Genomic DNA, 16,270 nt, shown 5'->3' on the forward strand with positions numbered 1-16,270 from the left:
CAGTGTCTCTGATATACATCAAAAATTTAGAAAACCTCTTTACAATCCCTTTAACAAGAACCACAGACATCTGATTGAAAATTAGAATGATGTAAATTGATGCTATCAGTGTCTCTGATATACATCAAAATTTTAGAAAACCTCTTTACAATCTGTTTAACCAACTGGTCTCTCTATTAAAGATTCTATTTTTAGCACGAGTTCATCCAGCAGGCTGAAACGTCGAGGATTCTACAGAAGATGATAAAGGAAGCTAATGATATTATGAAAAGTAAACATCTAGATCATTATTCTAATGGTGATGACTCGGTAAGTTTTTTCTGTACAAAATTTCCATGTAATTGAAGATGGGTTTCCTTATTTTTTGGTGCCAAATTAAAGATGGGTTTCCTTATTTTTTAGTGTCAAATTAGGCAAACTATTTGATTAATTGGTGTTTCTAATGAATTATCATGTATTCTTAATCATATCATTATGTTCTTATTGCATATAATTAAGAGTTTTAACCAATCATAAATGTCCATGTATGTACAGTCTGGATAAACAAAAAAACTTTTTGACCTTTCTTGATCAGTCACTCGTTGGAATTCTGCTGGTAATTCTCTTCTAATTTAGCTAATTATGAATTAGTTATGGACATTTACTTTCTATTCACATAAGTATTAGCATTTTCATTTCCCATTTTTAAAAATATCATATATAAATCTCAGTTTCCTTCGGATTTTACAACCAGTATCTCCCTGTCAGTGATGCAGGCAGAGGGGCTAGCTGAGGTTCGTTAAGCCTGCCGCAGATTAGAGGAACTAGCTGAACTGTCTGCCTCAAGAGGTTGGGAGTTGAGATATTTCCCCTGTGTGCCATGAATTTTTAGTGAGATTTCTGCCTCGCGAGGAAAAGATCTATATTGTTTGATATATTCTGCCTCAAATGGCTAGAAATTCACTGTGTGCGGGCGTTTAAGCTGCCATCTGAGCTAGAAAAAGTAGCTAGCCAATAGAAACGCGTTGACGGATCACATGGTATCATTATGGTAACCACGAATGATGCAACATCAACATGCAGAACATGGCAAAACTATCCGTGTCTCGCTGTTTTTTCTGCAGAATTCCAAAACAGGAAAAAGAGGCCATTCTGATCACTAACCTGACATGGATGCAGTCCGAACGTTCTTCGATTGTTTTCGTTGACGTACGAATTGGCGAGCTCTAGTGAGACAATAGCTCAGGTGAAGTAGAAATAGTGAGAATGTTGCTCAGCTGAGCTAGTTTACTGCGGCAGGCTTTAGGACAATAAACTGAGGCCCTGTGTGCTGCAGGCTGTGCACTTTCAAGATCCCTTGACTGTCCTTGGTTCCATTGTATCTTATCAAGCTATGTTTTTTATTTGTTAGGGTGATGAAGAAGAAGAGAGAGATGATGGCACAATGGTGAAAAATAACGATCATGTTGATGGAACTATGAAAGCCACAGAAACAGGTAACTTTGAGGACAGGTTGTCGCCCAATAGGTTAGAATGTTGAGATCCTGAAGCAAATGATGGTCATAGACTCTAATCTGGGTCAGCATGTTAAAGTCTTCTGATCTTGAATAAGTAATCTTTCCTCATTATTCCAGTCGACCCAGCTGTAAATGAGTACTGATAATCTGGGAAAGATCAATACCAAGAGGTTTGGTCAAGGACCAGCTGGTAGAAAGGATCTTCATTATTCCAGTCGACCCAGCTGTAAATGGGTACAGATAATCTGAGAAAGATCAGTGCCAAGAGGTTTGGTCAAGGACCAGCTGGTAGAAAGGATCCTCATTATTCCAGTCGACCCAGCTGTAAATGGGTATGGATAATCTAGGAAAGATCGACACCAAGAATTTTGGCTAAGGACCAGCTGGTAGACAGGATCTGCGACTGTAGAACTGTCAAGTAGAGTGTTGGAATATTGATGTCATTTGCAAAGATTTTTTGAGTTAGAACCAAGAACCAATTTTTTCACCCCAGTTTCCTTTCCTCTGTCATCATAACAGTTCAAATGATTCAAAGCCATGCTTGCTACAGCTTGTGTAGTTTCAAGAACTCTTTGTTTGGAAAATGGAAACAAAAAGAGTTCACTAGCAAATGTTCCTTCATTGCACACTGCCTATTGTGCCCATCTTCATTAGCTCAATCAGCTACATAAAACTAATACTAACATCCCTTGACATTTTGAAATTGAAAAAGAGTCTCTCCTGAAAAACTTCCCTCATTGCCCACTATCTATCCAAAGTGCAGAAAAATAATTGCTAATTTTATTTGAAAGATACCCTGAAATCAAGCACAGCTGGTAGTGTTATTATCAAGAGTGATTCCAGCACCATGAACTCTGAGTTCGGTACCATGGTGATCAATGAAGATTTAGAAGAGGAAGATGACAGTACAATGAAACGTAGGTTGAACTTTCATTCAGGAAAAATGCGTCAAAATTTGTTAGTGAACACTATAGAGACTACAGTTTTCAACTGATTTTTATGAAATTTGGTGTGATCATTTATATTGATGAGTTCTTGGAGAAGTTTGAATTTGATTTTTCAATGAATGGTTTTTTTGAGTTATTGCCCTTGACTTAAGAAAAACACGTCAAATATTGTTGGTGTACACAACAGAGACTACAGTTTTCAACTGATTTTAATGAAATTTGGTGTGATCATTTATATTGATGAGTTCTTGGAGAAGATCAAATTTGATATTTAAATGAACGGTCTTTGAGTTCTTGCCCTTGACTTGGGATCAGTTTTCAATTGATTTTAATGAAACATGGTGTGATCATGTATATTGATGCGATAATTTGGTGTATTTTTAAACAGATTTAATTGATTTTCATATTACTTTACGTTTCTCATTTCACCAACTACATTCGAACGTGGTTACTTGGACATATTCTAATTTTTTTTTGGAAAGGCTAAAGATCCACAGTACCATCTCTGCTTCGTTCAACCTGATTCCCCTTATCAGTGATACAAGTCTGAGGGGCTGACATACACAAGTTTCTATGTTGCAGAAGACAGTAAAATTTATTATAAAAGCGAAAGTAGAACGTTATAAAAAGTGTGTCATGTGGGCTTAAAACACACATTATCGGGTTTAAATAGATCAAATTACCATCTTAATTGGGGGTTTATTAATCAGGCAATGATAATATTATTACGTGATGAGATTAACGCATGTTACCGGCAATTAAGATACAAGTAATGATAGATATTTTGTTGATTTATGGTAGAGAATTTGAACATTGAAAACGGTAGGTCCCGTGAAAATTTGATCAGGAAAAAAAACAAAAATGGGTAGAATAGGTCATCCAGCTGGTAGAGCGGTAGAAACCCGACAACATTGATAAATTACACATGTATGCAGTAAAAATGGCACCACGTGTAACTGACTGTTTATTATCTGTGCAAGATCCAAGACATTTGGAAAATAAACAGAGTAGTAGGTTAACACTGCAGTCCTGACAAAATTCTCCTCATTGCATATCTCACAGTCTTTCTTCATTAGCCCAATTATAACCAGAAGAGAAAGGTGTAAAACTCCATTAATCTGATTTGTAGGACACGATACAAGTACAGCTGGTAAAGAAAAGTATCGACCAGCCTATTTAGATCATTTTGAGAAAGAAGAAAAAGAACGAGCTGCTAAAAACGAGAAACCAGCTGGACAGTCGAAAGACAAAGCTTCCGAACCCTCCAAACCTGTTAATAAACCTTCCACCCAGACCTCGTCCCAACCCAAACAGATCACCCCACCACACCATTTTCAACGATGTTTATACGATGGGGACTTTGAATTTGTAAGCTATTTTTTATTTTACTTTGGAGTCATAGTAGTGCAGTGAAAAGAAAAAGAAAGAAACATATTTTACAAAGATGACAACTTAAGAGCACAAAGATCCTTTCTACCAGCTGGTCCTTGGCCGAACCTCTTAGCATTGATCTTTCCCAGATTATCTGTACCCATTTACAGCTGGGTTGACTGGAATAATGAGGATCCTTTCTACCAGCTGGTCCTTGGCCAAACCTCTTGGCATTGATCTTTCCCAGATTATCTGTACCCATTTACAGCTGGGTTGACTGGAATAATGAGGATCCTTTCTACCAGCTGGTCCTTGGCCAAACCTCTTAGCATTGATCTTTCCCAGATTATCTGTACCCATTTACAGCTGGGTTGACTGGAATAATGAGGATCCTTTCTACCAGCTGGTCCTTGGCCGAACCTCTTAGCATTGATCTTTCCTGGATTATCCGTACCCATTTACAGCTGGGTTGACTGGAATAATGAGGATCCTTTCTACCAGCTGGTCCTTGGCCAAACCTCTTGGTATTGATCTTTCTAATATTAACCAGTTCCCAGGAATAAGTCATCTTCAACCATAATTCGAGAATGATCAATGCAAAGAGTTCTGGTCAAGGACCAGCTTGAAGGCAGGATTCTCCAGTCAACTCGACTGTTAATTGGATACAGATAATCTGGGAAGATCAATGCCGAGAGGGTATGCCAAGAGCTGTCTGGTAGAAATGATCCTTGTGAACTGAAGTTGTCATTCTCGTAAAAAAAAATGGTTCTTCATTAAATGTCAATTTCTCATTACCCTGAATGTTATTGCTCTAAACCCTTAATTTTTTATAAGCCCACAGCCCTTGTTCTTGAAAACGCGTTCAATTTTAGCTTGTAAACACTCTAGAAGGCACAATTCTTGACAGATTTTGATGAAACTTGGTATGAGTGTTTTTTATCAACCAAGGATGAACCCTATTGAAAATCAAACGAAGCGAAACAGCCCTTTTTCTTAAAAACGTGTTCAGGTTTAAGCCTGTAAACACTCTGGAAAGTCCAATTCTTGACAGATTTTAATGAAACTTGGTAATATTATTCAGTCTCGCCCTAAAGAGTTCAAAAGAAGTGTATGACTGTAGGTTGAATATTTCATACTGGTGATTGTTACTGTACTGCTAAATATTTGTTCAAAATCAAAGCTGCCAGTGGGCGTATATTACCTTGTCTGGCAAGCTTTTTTTCATATTCTCTCTTAAATTGTTTTAGTTGCGTAATATGCCATTTGAAGATTTAGAAGCACGACTAGCTGACCTTGACCCAGAGATGGAGAGAGAGATTGAAGAGCTCCACTGTCGATACCAAGCCAAACGTCAACCAATCTTAGAAGCCATAGATGCCAAGAAAAAACGGCAACAGAACTTTTGATTTCAGATTTATTTATTATTTAATTAGTTGAAAACTGTATCTGATATTCAGATCAATTGGGATTGACTGAAACATTGTTTACAGCAAAAATATTTCTATTTATTTGGTACTGTTTCAAAACATAAACACAAACGGTTAATTTTCAAATATTAAAGATGGGTTCCCTTATTTTCATTTATGAAAATTAAAATGCTAATACTTATATGAATAGAAAGTAGAGTGTTCTAATGACTTTGAAAAATACCAGTTTGTCTCACATGTCCATAATTAATTCATAATTAGCTAAATTAGAAGAGAATTACCAGCAGAATTCCAATGAGTGACCGATCAAGAAAGGTCAAAAATTCTTTTTTTGTTTATCCAGACTGTACATACATGGACATTTATGATTGGTTAAAACTCTTAATTATATGCAATAAGAACATTATGATATGATTAAGAATACATGATAATTCATTAGAAACACCAATTAATCAAATAGTTTGCTTAATTTGACACTAAAAAATAAGGAAACCCATCTTTAATCAACACAAGATAAGTTTAGTCTGTATAGTTTGCATTACTATTTATTCTACCTTTGTTTGTGTTTATGTTGAACAGACTGGAATGAGCAGAAAAACGTGACTAAAAGCAAATTATCAAAAGAGATTATGTGAATTATTGGTCGCGAATGGTTTATGCAAATGCAACGAAGTGTTTTCATGCATAAAATTTGCATATAAATTGTGCAGGTATAGCGTGGGACTTGTTAACTTATTATTGAAACGGGAAAATAATGATATCTGAATTCTGATTGGTTGATTTTATTTCATGATTCAGTCTCTTCCAATCAAAGGGCAGAAAAGTAGGTTTAAGACTTCATTCATTTTCATTTGTCCAATCAAAATAGTTTGTTAATGTTTATATGATGTTTCACTAAAGATAGACGCTCAAGTTTTCATTAGCCGCACACGATGGACAGAAGAAACATTGTGGATGGACGGCTTTGTCACATGACTTTATTAGTCACATGACCAAAAGATTCAAAAATAATTCACGTGATGAGGTATTGTATGTTGATTGGTTGAGAACAGAAAGTGTTTCGTAAAAAATTTAATCAACACACGACAGACTCAAAATTTTTGTCCAGAATTGAAACAAATATTTCAAAACAATGTTTCGCAGACAAAAGTCTGTCGTCTGTTTTGAGCTGAAAGTTGTAAATGTTCTCAAGTGATCCGGGTGCAATATATTTGCCTGTAATCTTTATATTGATTTTTTTTAGACGTTTTCACATATTACCCTTTCTTTTGAATTGTCCATCAATAATGTTATCAACACCGAATTTAAAGGGACAGGTGTGCCTTTTTTGACTAATCATACTTAAGTCACAGAAACAGGAATTTTTTAGCTAAGTCAATCAGTAATAGTGTTCACAGCTCACTGTCGAAATTTGAGCGTTCAAATCCATGCGTGTCCAGAATTATCCACGTTTGAAAGTTAAAATGACGACTCGTCAATTTAAGATACTCTGTGATATATAGAAAAGACATCTATAGAAATAGTGAGTAAAATTCCTAGTTTGAGATATTTTTAAAGGAATTATGTGATTTTGTACATTTCTAGTACTTCTGAAGACTATTTACATATATTCAAGACTAAAATCAACCACCCAAAATGGCGCATCTGTCCCTTTAAACGCCCTAAATGCTGAATGCAATTATTGCCCGTTACCTGTAATGTAAATATGGTCAAGAGGAATTGTAAATGATATTGTTTGATTTAGAACTGTAATATATGTAAATACAATTAACATAGAAAATCATCATTATCTTTCATTGGCTGTCTTGTAGGTACGAGGTACTGACATGAAAAAAGCCTCTAGTCGTTTGGATTGGATATTAAACTGAGGTCCCGTGTGCTACAGGCTGTGCACGTTAAAGATCCTCCACAGTTGGAAATCGAAAAAGAGCAGGCTAATGCCGCTGTTCTGGCAAAAATGCCCCTCATTGTACACTGCATGGTGTTGCCAGTCTTCATTAGCCCACAAGGTGAAGAAAAGTAGGACGTAAAACTCCATTTCATTTCATTTGCTGTCAGTAAAATCTTACCTGTAGCACAATCTGGTGATGCTCATGTAAAGGTGCGGGCACACAAGCGGTCTTGATCGGAGATTTTTGTCGCCGATTAGTGTCTTGTCTTGTGTTTCGAGACTGGCACGGGCACGCGAGGAGAAAAAAAATCTCCAGTCAGTCGTTTTCCACCTTGTCGATAATCACATGCGGAGAATGCTATTGAATGGAAAATGAATCTGATTCTATGATGACAGTCTGACGATAAAACAATCGGCGACAATCATCAAACTTGTTTGACATTATAAATCCTGCCGGCGGCACGATAATGTTGTCGTGCAAGCACGGCACACGCCAGATTTTACTTAAGATTCGAGACAAGATCCTTGAGAACTTCAAGGGAAGCCGCGGTGGCTCAGTGAGTTAGACGCTTGCTCACTAACCTGAAGGTCCAGGGTTCAATCCCGGCATAGGTCGAGATAATACCTTCGGGTTTTTCATCTCGGTTTCCCCGTCAGTGATGCAGGTAAGATACGTTTTTGGCAGCTCAGAATTGTTAGAAATGAGTTCTCTGGGTCTTTAATTCTTTAAAGTATAAAATCTGAGCCCCACCTCCAATTTATTCCTGGTGACGGGGCTGGTGAAACACCTTACCATCCAAAGGGTTATAAAGGGAAATCTGTAATAAAATATACATGAATATAAGAGAATGACTATGTAATAGAATTATAAATGAATTCATTGCGAAAATACTTGCTGAACTTCCAAAAATGGCCGACACCTTGGTAACCAGTATAAACAAATATAATATAAAATATTAGAATTAAACATAGGCCTACCTATATTGAAAGTTATCCTCAATCATCCACAACAAGCACTGTATAAAACCTAGGAGATACCACATTGAAGAACGTTCAATTTAAACCATACACAATCTAGTTTTTTTTTTCTTTTTTCCTACAATACAAAATATTAAGGCAGAATGACCATTTAGGTCAGACAGAAAACAACTCAGATGGTCACTACAACAGCTCAGAAAGGACAAGGTCAAAGGTTAGGATGAATAGAATTCAGAAACGGATAAGATAAAGTGAGGAGATAGGAAAGTAGAAAGACAGTGAAATGTAATTATTAATCAATACCGTGAACTGAATATAATTAATTACAATTAAAACCAATTTAACTACACTCTTCAACAAAATGTCCCTCATTGCGTACTTCATGTTCACCATTATTCATAAGCTCAAGCGGGAGGAGAAAAATTCCCCTTTATATAGTTTTTGATGCGCCAAATTAGACCCAATTCAACATTATATATAAAAAATATTTTCATGGATGCCAGATTGACCGAAACATCTATCTCTATTCCAGCCTTTGATATATAGCTATTTGGACAGATGTCAGCTGGTGTAGAGACAGAAAAAATAGGCTCTGTTAAATGGGTGCCCCTCTGCCGGCCCTTTGGCTCCGCCACTGAACACAGCCCCGTCGCCAGGAATAAATTGGTGCTGGGGCTCAGATTTTGCACTCAGAAAATTTGAAGAATTAATAAATGCCAAAAGACAGAGAACTCATTTCTGAGAATTTTGAGCTGCCAAAAACGTATCAAAATCTATATCTTTTTGATTTTGTACAAAAACACTGTAAATGAATCAATCTCTGCTGAACTGAAGAAGGTTTAGCTGGGTCTTAATTCTCACTTACTGGGCCCCAACCCCCTCTGACCCCACCCTAATGACAGGGCTGCGTGGAATTGTGTGCGCAGATTATGAATCGACCATTACAACAGGGTTTTTATCTAGTAACTATTGAAACAATAACTGGGATTTATTGATCTTTTCATTTTTTTAATGCTGTCATAGCGAGAACGAAAGTGTTACGTAAACCAAGGCCAGAATTCGTCCTCGTATGACCTTCAGTGTTCATTATCTTTTAATGGTGTCAAAAAAATACAAAAAGATAAGGTAACAGTCGATACGTACGTAGTTAAATATTGTTGTATCATTGTCCCAGAAACAGGACTAAAGTTTTTTAAACTCACAGATATCATGTTGTCGAAAATACTGTTAGTGTGCACAGTCCGGAAACATTCGACAACATGATGTTAAGTTGTCAAAAAATATATTTTTATTGCCGAGATGTAAATAATGTTGCCGAGTTAATTCCAATCAGAACTGGGCTATAAATTACAAAACCTATCTGAATCCACGTGATGTAAACAAATTTAATACCTCATTCTGATGAAATTCTTGTTTGAGGACTATTTCCCAAACTCAACTCTTTCAGGTGACAGTGGTTTCTGGTCTCTCATTTATAGGGACAGATGCGCCATTTTGGGGGTAGCTTTTAATCTAGAATATCTGTAAAAAGTCTTCAGAAGTAGGCCTACAAGAAATGTACGAAAATCGTATAATACCTATAACTATACTTCAAACTAGGAATTTTACATATATCACAGAGTATTTTAAATTTTAACTTTCAAACGTGGATAATTCTAGACACACATGGATTTGAAGGCTCAAATTTCGACAGTGAGCTGTGAAGACTATTACTGATTGGCTTAGCTAAAAAAAATTCCCGTTTCTGAGACTAAAGTTTGATTGTCTTCCAGTGGTCGATGTACACAGCATCAATAAGATCCTACTGGATTGTCGTGCTTGTTGGTACTCTGGATCAACTATGTGTTGACTGTCGGGTTGTTAACCGGACCAAGAATTGTAACTTGGTCCCCCCTGGTTTTAGCAACCTGGATCTAAGTAAAAAATATCTAACATATATGTTGGTACAATGGCACTTTGTTATTCGATAAGAGATTGTTATTAGAACGACTGCATGTTTCTCTGTTGAACTTCTGTCATTTACCCATTCGTAATCTTATCTGTACATCATGATCATCAGCTATCTAGAATAGACAGTCCAAAGTGTATAAAAAGGTGGCAGTCTTTAGGAGACAACACTGTCAGTATCAATCACTCAGGTAGGTTCACTATTAAAGATGGGTTTCCCGATTTTTTAGTGTCAAATTAAGCAAACTATTTGATTAATTGGTGTTTCTAATGAATTATCATGTATTCTTAATCATATCATTATGTTCTTATTGCATATAATTACGAGTTTTAACCAATCATAAATGTCCATGTATGTACCGTCTGGATAAACAAAAAAAGACTTTTTGACCTTTCTTGATCGGTCACTCATTGGAATTCTGTTGGTAATTCTCTTCTAATTTAGCTAATAATGAATTAATTATGGACATGTGAGACAAACTGGTATTATTCCAAGTCATTAGAACACCTCTACTTTCTATTCATATATTAGCATTTTCATTTTCATAAATAAAAATAAGGGAACCCATCTTTAAGTTATAAATTCCACTGGACTCGACAGAATTTCAACAAATTCTCGATTTATTACTTGGAAACAATTTACAAATTTTAAACTACGTTATGATTGATAAAAAAAATGGCAGAATTTATATCTAGATTTTAATTAGCTACAATAGGCAGATTATTAACTAGCTAGGGGTCTTCTGTTATTCTTCATTAGTTTTGATTGTATCTGGTGTAATATAAAATAATTTCCTCGCCTCATTGCTGAAAGGTTAGTGTATTATGTAAGCAGGTATGATTATATTGATGGAAAGAGCTCCGATGAATCGAGCACATCAAAGTTCTTTATTCCTTGAGTCAATCGCCTCTTCCGTTCGTATTTTATTAGTTTCGTTTCGAATGTTATATTAGTTATTAGCTTTGTACGTAACCACTCCAGTAAGGTCTTACACTGTCCTTCTTGACTTTTCATTCTGTTAACCTTTGCTTGACCTCTGTTTAAACCAATCACATGGCTGCCCTCTCCAGTGACAGGATAATGCGAGGCGATCAATAGGTGCATTCCGAGGCGTATTAAACTAGCTGATCAACACTAAAATTCTATTATTTTTTCAGACATGAATTGGAAGGTGCTGGCTGGTGTTTTATTGGTATTGTACGTGACTGTTGCTACTACCAAGGAAATAAGAAACACTGCCTCTAACATCCAACATGGTTTATCATTAGCTAAAGAAATTGGTGACTTTGTTGTTGCTAAAAATTTCACCAATGTCATTGGAAAGCTGGCTACCGCTGTAACACCTTATCTTGGTATTATTGGACCCTGTGTGTCCTTCATCATGGGATTTGTTGCAAAAACTGAAACAGCCGAACTTAAAGCCATTAAAGATCTGTCCACAAAAGTTGACAATCGATTCGATAGAGTTGACAGTCAATTTGATGAAGTGAAAAACCTGATCGAATGGGTTAAAGTTCAAGTACAGTATTCTAGTGCTGAGCAAAGAATTAACGCTCTTAATGCCCGATTCGAAAATATCTACACATTTAGCACTAAAGATGTTAGGAAAACGACGTCTGCTTTTGTTAATAGCTACGACAGTACTTATCAAGAGAGTGGTACAATTCTCTATCAAGGAATCATGCAAGGAGGACATGTGTTTGGAGGTGGTCTTTTCACCTCTGTTGTCAAACATACCAATTACCACAGAGGAAAAAGCCAAGCCTTTATGCTAGGACTTCTTAAATTGTTGATGAAAGCCGCCAAGTTGGAACTGACTTACTATCAACTAACTCATAAAGATGTACGTGGTAACCAAAATCAATGGTCAACTCGATTTTCCGAAGTCAGAAAGAAAATGATGGCTACAGATGCAGCTATTGTCAAAGAGTTTAAAACTCAATCTGGGAAAGATATCGACGATCTTCTTAAAAACAACCTGAAAACTGCAATGAACAACAACGACTTCAACAACATGATATATGGTTACCTGACTGAAAAGTACTCATGGAAAGATTGGCTCACAGTAACATACAATGATATAACTGGTGGTAATGTACATTATGTTGGAGAGTGTGGCGGTTACATCAAGTTTAGAAACCATGGTAGAAACTTTGTGGCCGCAAGTGTTGACCGTAGCAAAAGACACATCAACATGGCTACAGCACGTTCCATTGTAAGCAAAGTAGATTCATGTAAAGTAACAACGAGCTACCGTCCGCATAAACATAACATCTACAGTAGAAAAGACGCAGACAAAGCGTATCAAACATTCCCATCGTCAGTCAGAGACCATTGCGATCCTTACGCAGCTCAAGGAGTGATTTCTAACAATGGTTATGACGTTCACATCAAAGGTCTTCCTAGCCGAATGTATTGGAGAAAACAAGAGAAATGTAACCATGTTTTTATCTTTGGCTAATAAAAAAGTAATTTATTTCTCTCGCTTAAACTTTCTGCCCCATTCCGTTTTTTTGCGAGTCAAAAATTTTGTTTGCTCAAATGCGTGTAAACTATATACCAAAATGTACAGAAATGTGCCCTTTAACGTATCTAAAAGTTTAAACTAATAACAATCTAGCCGTTAATTTTTAAACACCAAAAATATTTAAAAATATTACGTAAGGTTTTTAAGTTCGTTGTGTTTTTTGAAAGCTGTTAGAAAACTACTGTACAGATTTAAGGAAAATAAACGCCTAATTGTAGAGAAATATATCTTCTACGTATTCTAAAGATTTCAAGTAATAATATCAAGCCATTATAAAACCAAACACTGAAACTAGGTCAAACTGCTTAATTAACAATTAGTACTCTCTGTTTTTAATTAACCCTTTTAAAACAAATTCAGTTTGATCAAGTACATACATAGATATAAATAGCAAACTTTAGAAATATTTTCAGTTATAATTTACAACGATTTTAAAAAAAAAAAAAGTGGAATGGTGCTTTAAACCCAAGATTCACGACAGTGTGAAGATCTATACTTTATATTCTGATATATTGAATGCAGGTCCACTCGACTTTTTACGACAGTCCGTTTTCCTTAGGCATTTGCATTTTTTATTACATTTCAGAGAATTTCTTGCACACGAAAGGGCGCCAAAAGTTTTTTTTTACCAAAAGTACTGATGGCTGTAAGTTCTCGAATGAGGAAGTACTAGAAATGTACGAAAATCGCACAATTCCTTCAAAAAATATCTCAATATAGAAAATTTACCCCGAATTTCTTTTCTATATATCATAGAGTATCTTAAATTGACGAGTCATCATTTTAACATTCACGCGCGGATAGTTCTAGACACACATTGATTTGAAGACTCAAATTTCGACAGTGAGCTGTGAACACTATTACTGACTATAGCATAGCTACAATATTCCCGTTTCTGAGACTAAAAAATGATTGGTCGAAAAATAAATGGCGCATCTGTCCCTTTAAGTAAGTTACCGGTAGACTACCCGGGACCAAAACCGACATAGGCCGACATAGCACAATTTAATTACTATATTTTATCTATTTTTACTGGCAGTGAACGGAACTATGTTAGCATTTATTCAAATAATCTCTACTGAACGAATACCGAAGCCCGATCTAGTGCGATCCAACCATCTCTCACCACTTCCTCAGGCTTTATTGATTTCCTTTCTCTTCGAAACAATGAGACAAAATTCCGAGTATGACGATGATTCCCAAAATACGTTAGGGAACTGTAGCTTCGCATTGACAGGGCATACCTGGACAAAATATTATATTAGATTTTAGGAAGATCTCTTTAAATGAAATGAGTTAAGGTGCACTAACACCAAAACCGGCTATATAGGACCTAAACCGGCTATAAAGCACCTTAACCGGTTATAAAGCACCTAAACCGGCTAAATAGAACCTAAACCGACTATATAGGACCTAAACCGGCTAAATAGCACCTACACCGGCTATATAGAACCTAAACCGACTATATAGGACCTAAACCGACTATATAGGACCTAAACCGGGCTATATAGGCCCTTAACCGACTATATAGGACCTAAACCGACTATATAGGACCTAAACCGGGCTATATAGGACCTAAACCGGCTATAAAATTGTTTTTTACATTTCACCTTGTTCTAGCTTATTATGATTTCGGGGAAGGGAGGGTTTAATTCTCCCAATTGTACAAGCCTAGTGTGGAGGTTACAGTGTCCTCTTCTTCAATGGACAATTTACTCAGATTCTGTAAACATTGGAAATTAAACTTGAATATTGGAAGATAGCTTGCCAGACAAGGTAATATACGCCCACTGGCAGCTTTGATTTTACATAAAAATATTTGGCAGTACAGTAACAATTACCAGTATGAAATATTCAACCTTCAGTCATACACTTCTTTTGAACTTTTTGAGGCGATACTGAATAATATTACCAAGTTTTGTCAAAATCCGGCAAGAATCGTGCCTGTAAGTGTTTCCTATCGACCTTGCTGTATTTAGCTGGTTTAATTTTATGGGAAGTGAAAATAAAATATCTGAGGCTGCAAAGTTTGGATTTGTCGTCATGACATTTAGTACATGATACGTCACACCAAGGTTGCAGTTAAACATTTTGAACTGAGGCTATTTGTATACTGATAAATAACAGGCGGATTAGGAATATAGGAGATAGACATTTCTGTATATTAGTAGCGGTTTAATACATAAAGTAAGTCATTTAGAGAGACATCCATCGTGTCCTTAAGGTAGGGTCAATGTTGGCATGCCAGTGGTAGTAAGAAGTGGTCACTACATATGACTCACTACCACAGTTCAATCGAGCTACCTTAAAGGATCCTGTTAGGGATAAGCCATTTCTTGGCAGGATTCATAGGTAAAGTTAGATCGAAACATCTGTCTCTATTCCAGCCTCTGATAGCTATTTGAACAGACACCAGCTGGTATAGAGACAGAAATAATAAGCCCTGTTAAGTGAGGACATTTCGCAGCTCTGCAGGTGCGGAGGTTTTAAATGTATTTTGCATCTGCAAAACCAAAATATATTTGGAAAGATGAATATTTTTGTAGTTCAGCAATACCATCATTTTCTCCCTACACCATTTATGTCATGTCTCCGGTTCCATCAAATTTTTTGGCCATTTAAAACTGCGTGCGCAGCTAAAAGTTCAAAGGTCACAGAGTCACGTGACACTAACAAAACGAAAGTTACGGTGATGCCCAACACTAATTTACAATCATCTTAAAGATAATTCAATATTATGTTAGAGAAAACTCATCTTTGGAGGTGTGGAAAATCCCCTTTTAACAGATTCTTTTTCTTCTGGCTATATGCCAGCTGACAAATGTCGAAGTATCCATCAGAGGCTGGAATAAAGTCCGATGTTTCGGACTAAGGTAAAGTGTACAAATGCCTTTAACGACAATCATGTATGACATAACTCAGGGAATATTCAGTTGATTCTCTTCTTCTGAAATATAATACTTCCGGTTCAAGATGGCAGCATGGAACTTTATCACTCTTTTTTGATAACATTAGTATCGTCGCTCTTGAGTAGGTACAAGGCTTCACGCGATATCTACGAGGCTTCTTTTGCGTGATTGATACAAATTTGGCTGATCATTCTTGCAAAATCTGTCAGTATTTCTGGATGTATGGCAGCCCTGGCTGGTGTCCACGTGGATTTAGAAATGAACATGGTTTTAGCACCACATGGAGATTGGTTTAAAAGAACTGTGTGCAGCTGAGATAACGTTGAAATCGTTCGATAAATGGTTGTAGATAATCAAGATTTGAAGCTAAAAGAGAATCTTATGTATTAAAAAGTGACCGGATAACGATGACATTTACATCTGATGACGACATGTGTATATTGTGTTGAAACGTTATGTGCCTAACCTTATGAAAGAAGTGTGTTATATTCCATAATATTGTCTTGTGTTTTGTTATATGTGCTCCTCGCTTCTATATGTCGTTCAAATCTTACATAGAAATTTTAATTAACAGGAATGATACAAATTGAATAAATTTTTTATTTTTATCAGCAATTTTCTTGATTTCTCAAGTATAGCCAAAATTAACCAAAGACATAAACAAAGTTGCAATTTTCTTGACTTCTGAGCTGAAATCGACTAGAAATAGCTTTGAAATGAACGTCATAACCATTGTGGCTTTTATAAGAAATAACTCCTTTGGCGGCATACGGATC

General features: G+C 36.2%; 2 protein-coding genes across 2 annotated transcripts in view; both read left to right on the top strand.

Moving 5' to 3' along the window:
• Positions 1–5,220, top strand: part of LOTGIDRAFT_130700 (hypothetical protein) — a gene marked incomplete at both ends in the record, with an annotated part of 12,347 nt that extends 7,127 nt beyond the window's left edge. Inside the window, 6 exons of the mRNA XM_009065731.1 lie at positions 196–309; positions 1,391–1,475; positions 2,288–2,417; positions 3,586–3,715; positions 3,758–3,811; positions 5,062–5,220. Coding sequence (XP_009063979.1) covers positions 196–309; positions 1,391–1,475; positions 2,288–2,417; positions 3,586–3,715; positions 3,758–3,811; positions 5,062–5,220 — 672 coding nt within the window. The remainder of the gene's footprint in view (positions 1–195; positions 310–1,390; positions 1,476–2,287; positions 2,418–3,585; positions 3,716–3,757; positions 3,812–5,061) is intronic.
• A 5,991-nt stretch (positions 5,221–11,211) lies between these two features.
• On the top strand, positions 11,212–12,538 carry LOTGIDRAFT_235791 (hypothetical protein). Its single transcript, XM_009065732.1, has one exon. It carries the CDS (start codon positions 11,218–11,220, stop codon positions 12,517–12,519), a length of 1,302 nt encoding a protein of 433 aa, XP_009063980.1. The 5' UTR covers positions 11,212–11,217; the 3' UTR covers positions 12,520–12,538.
• The last annotated feature ends 3,732 nt before the right edge of the window (positions 12,539–16,270 follow it).

Source organism: Lottia gigantea (genome assembly GCF_000327385.1).
Source record: "Lottia gigantea unplaced genomic scaffold LOTGIsca_70, whole genome shotgun sequence".
NCBI lineage: Eukaryota > Metazoa > Mollusca > Gastropoda > Lottiidae > Lottia > Lottia gigantea.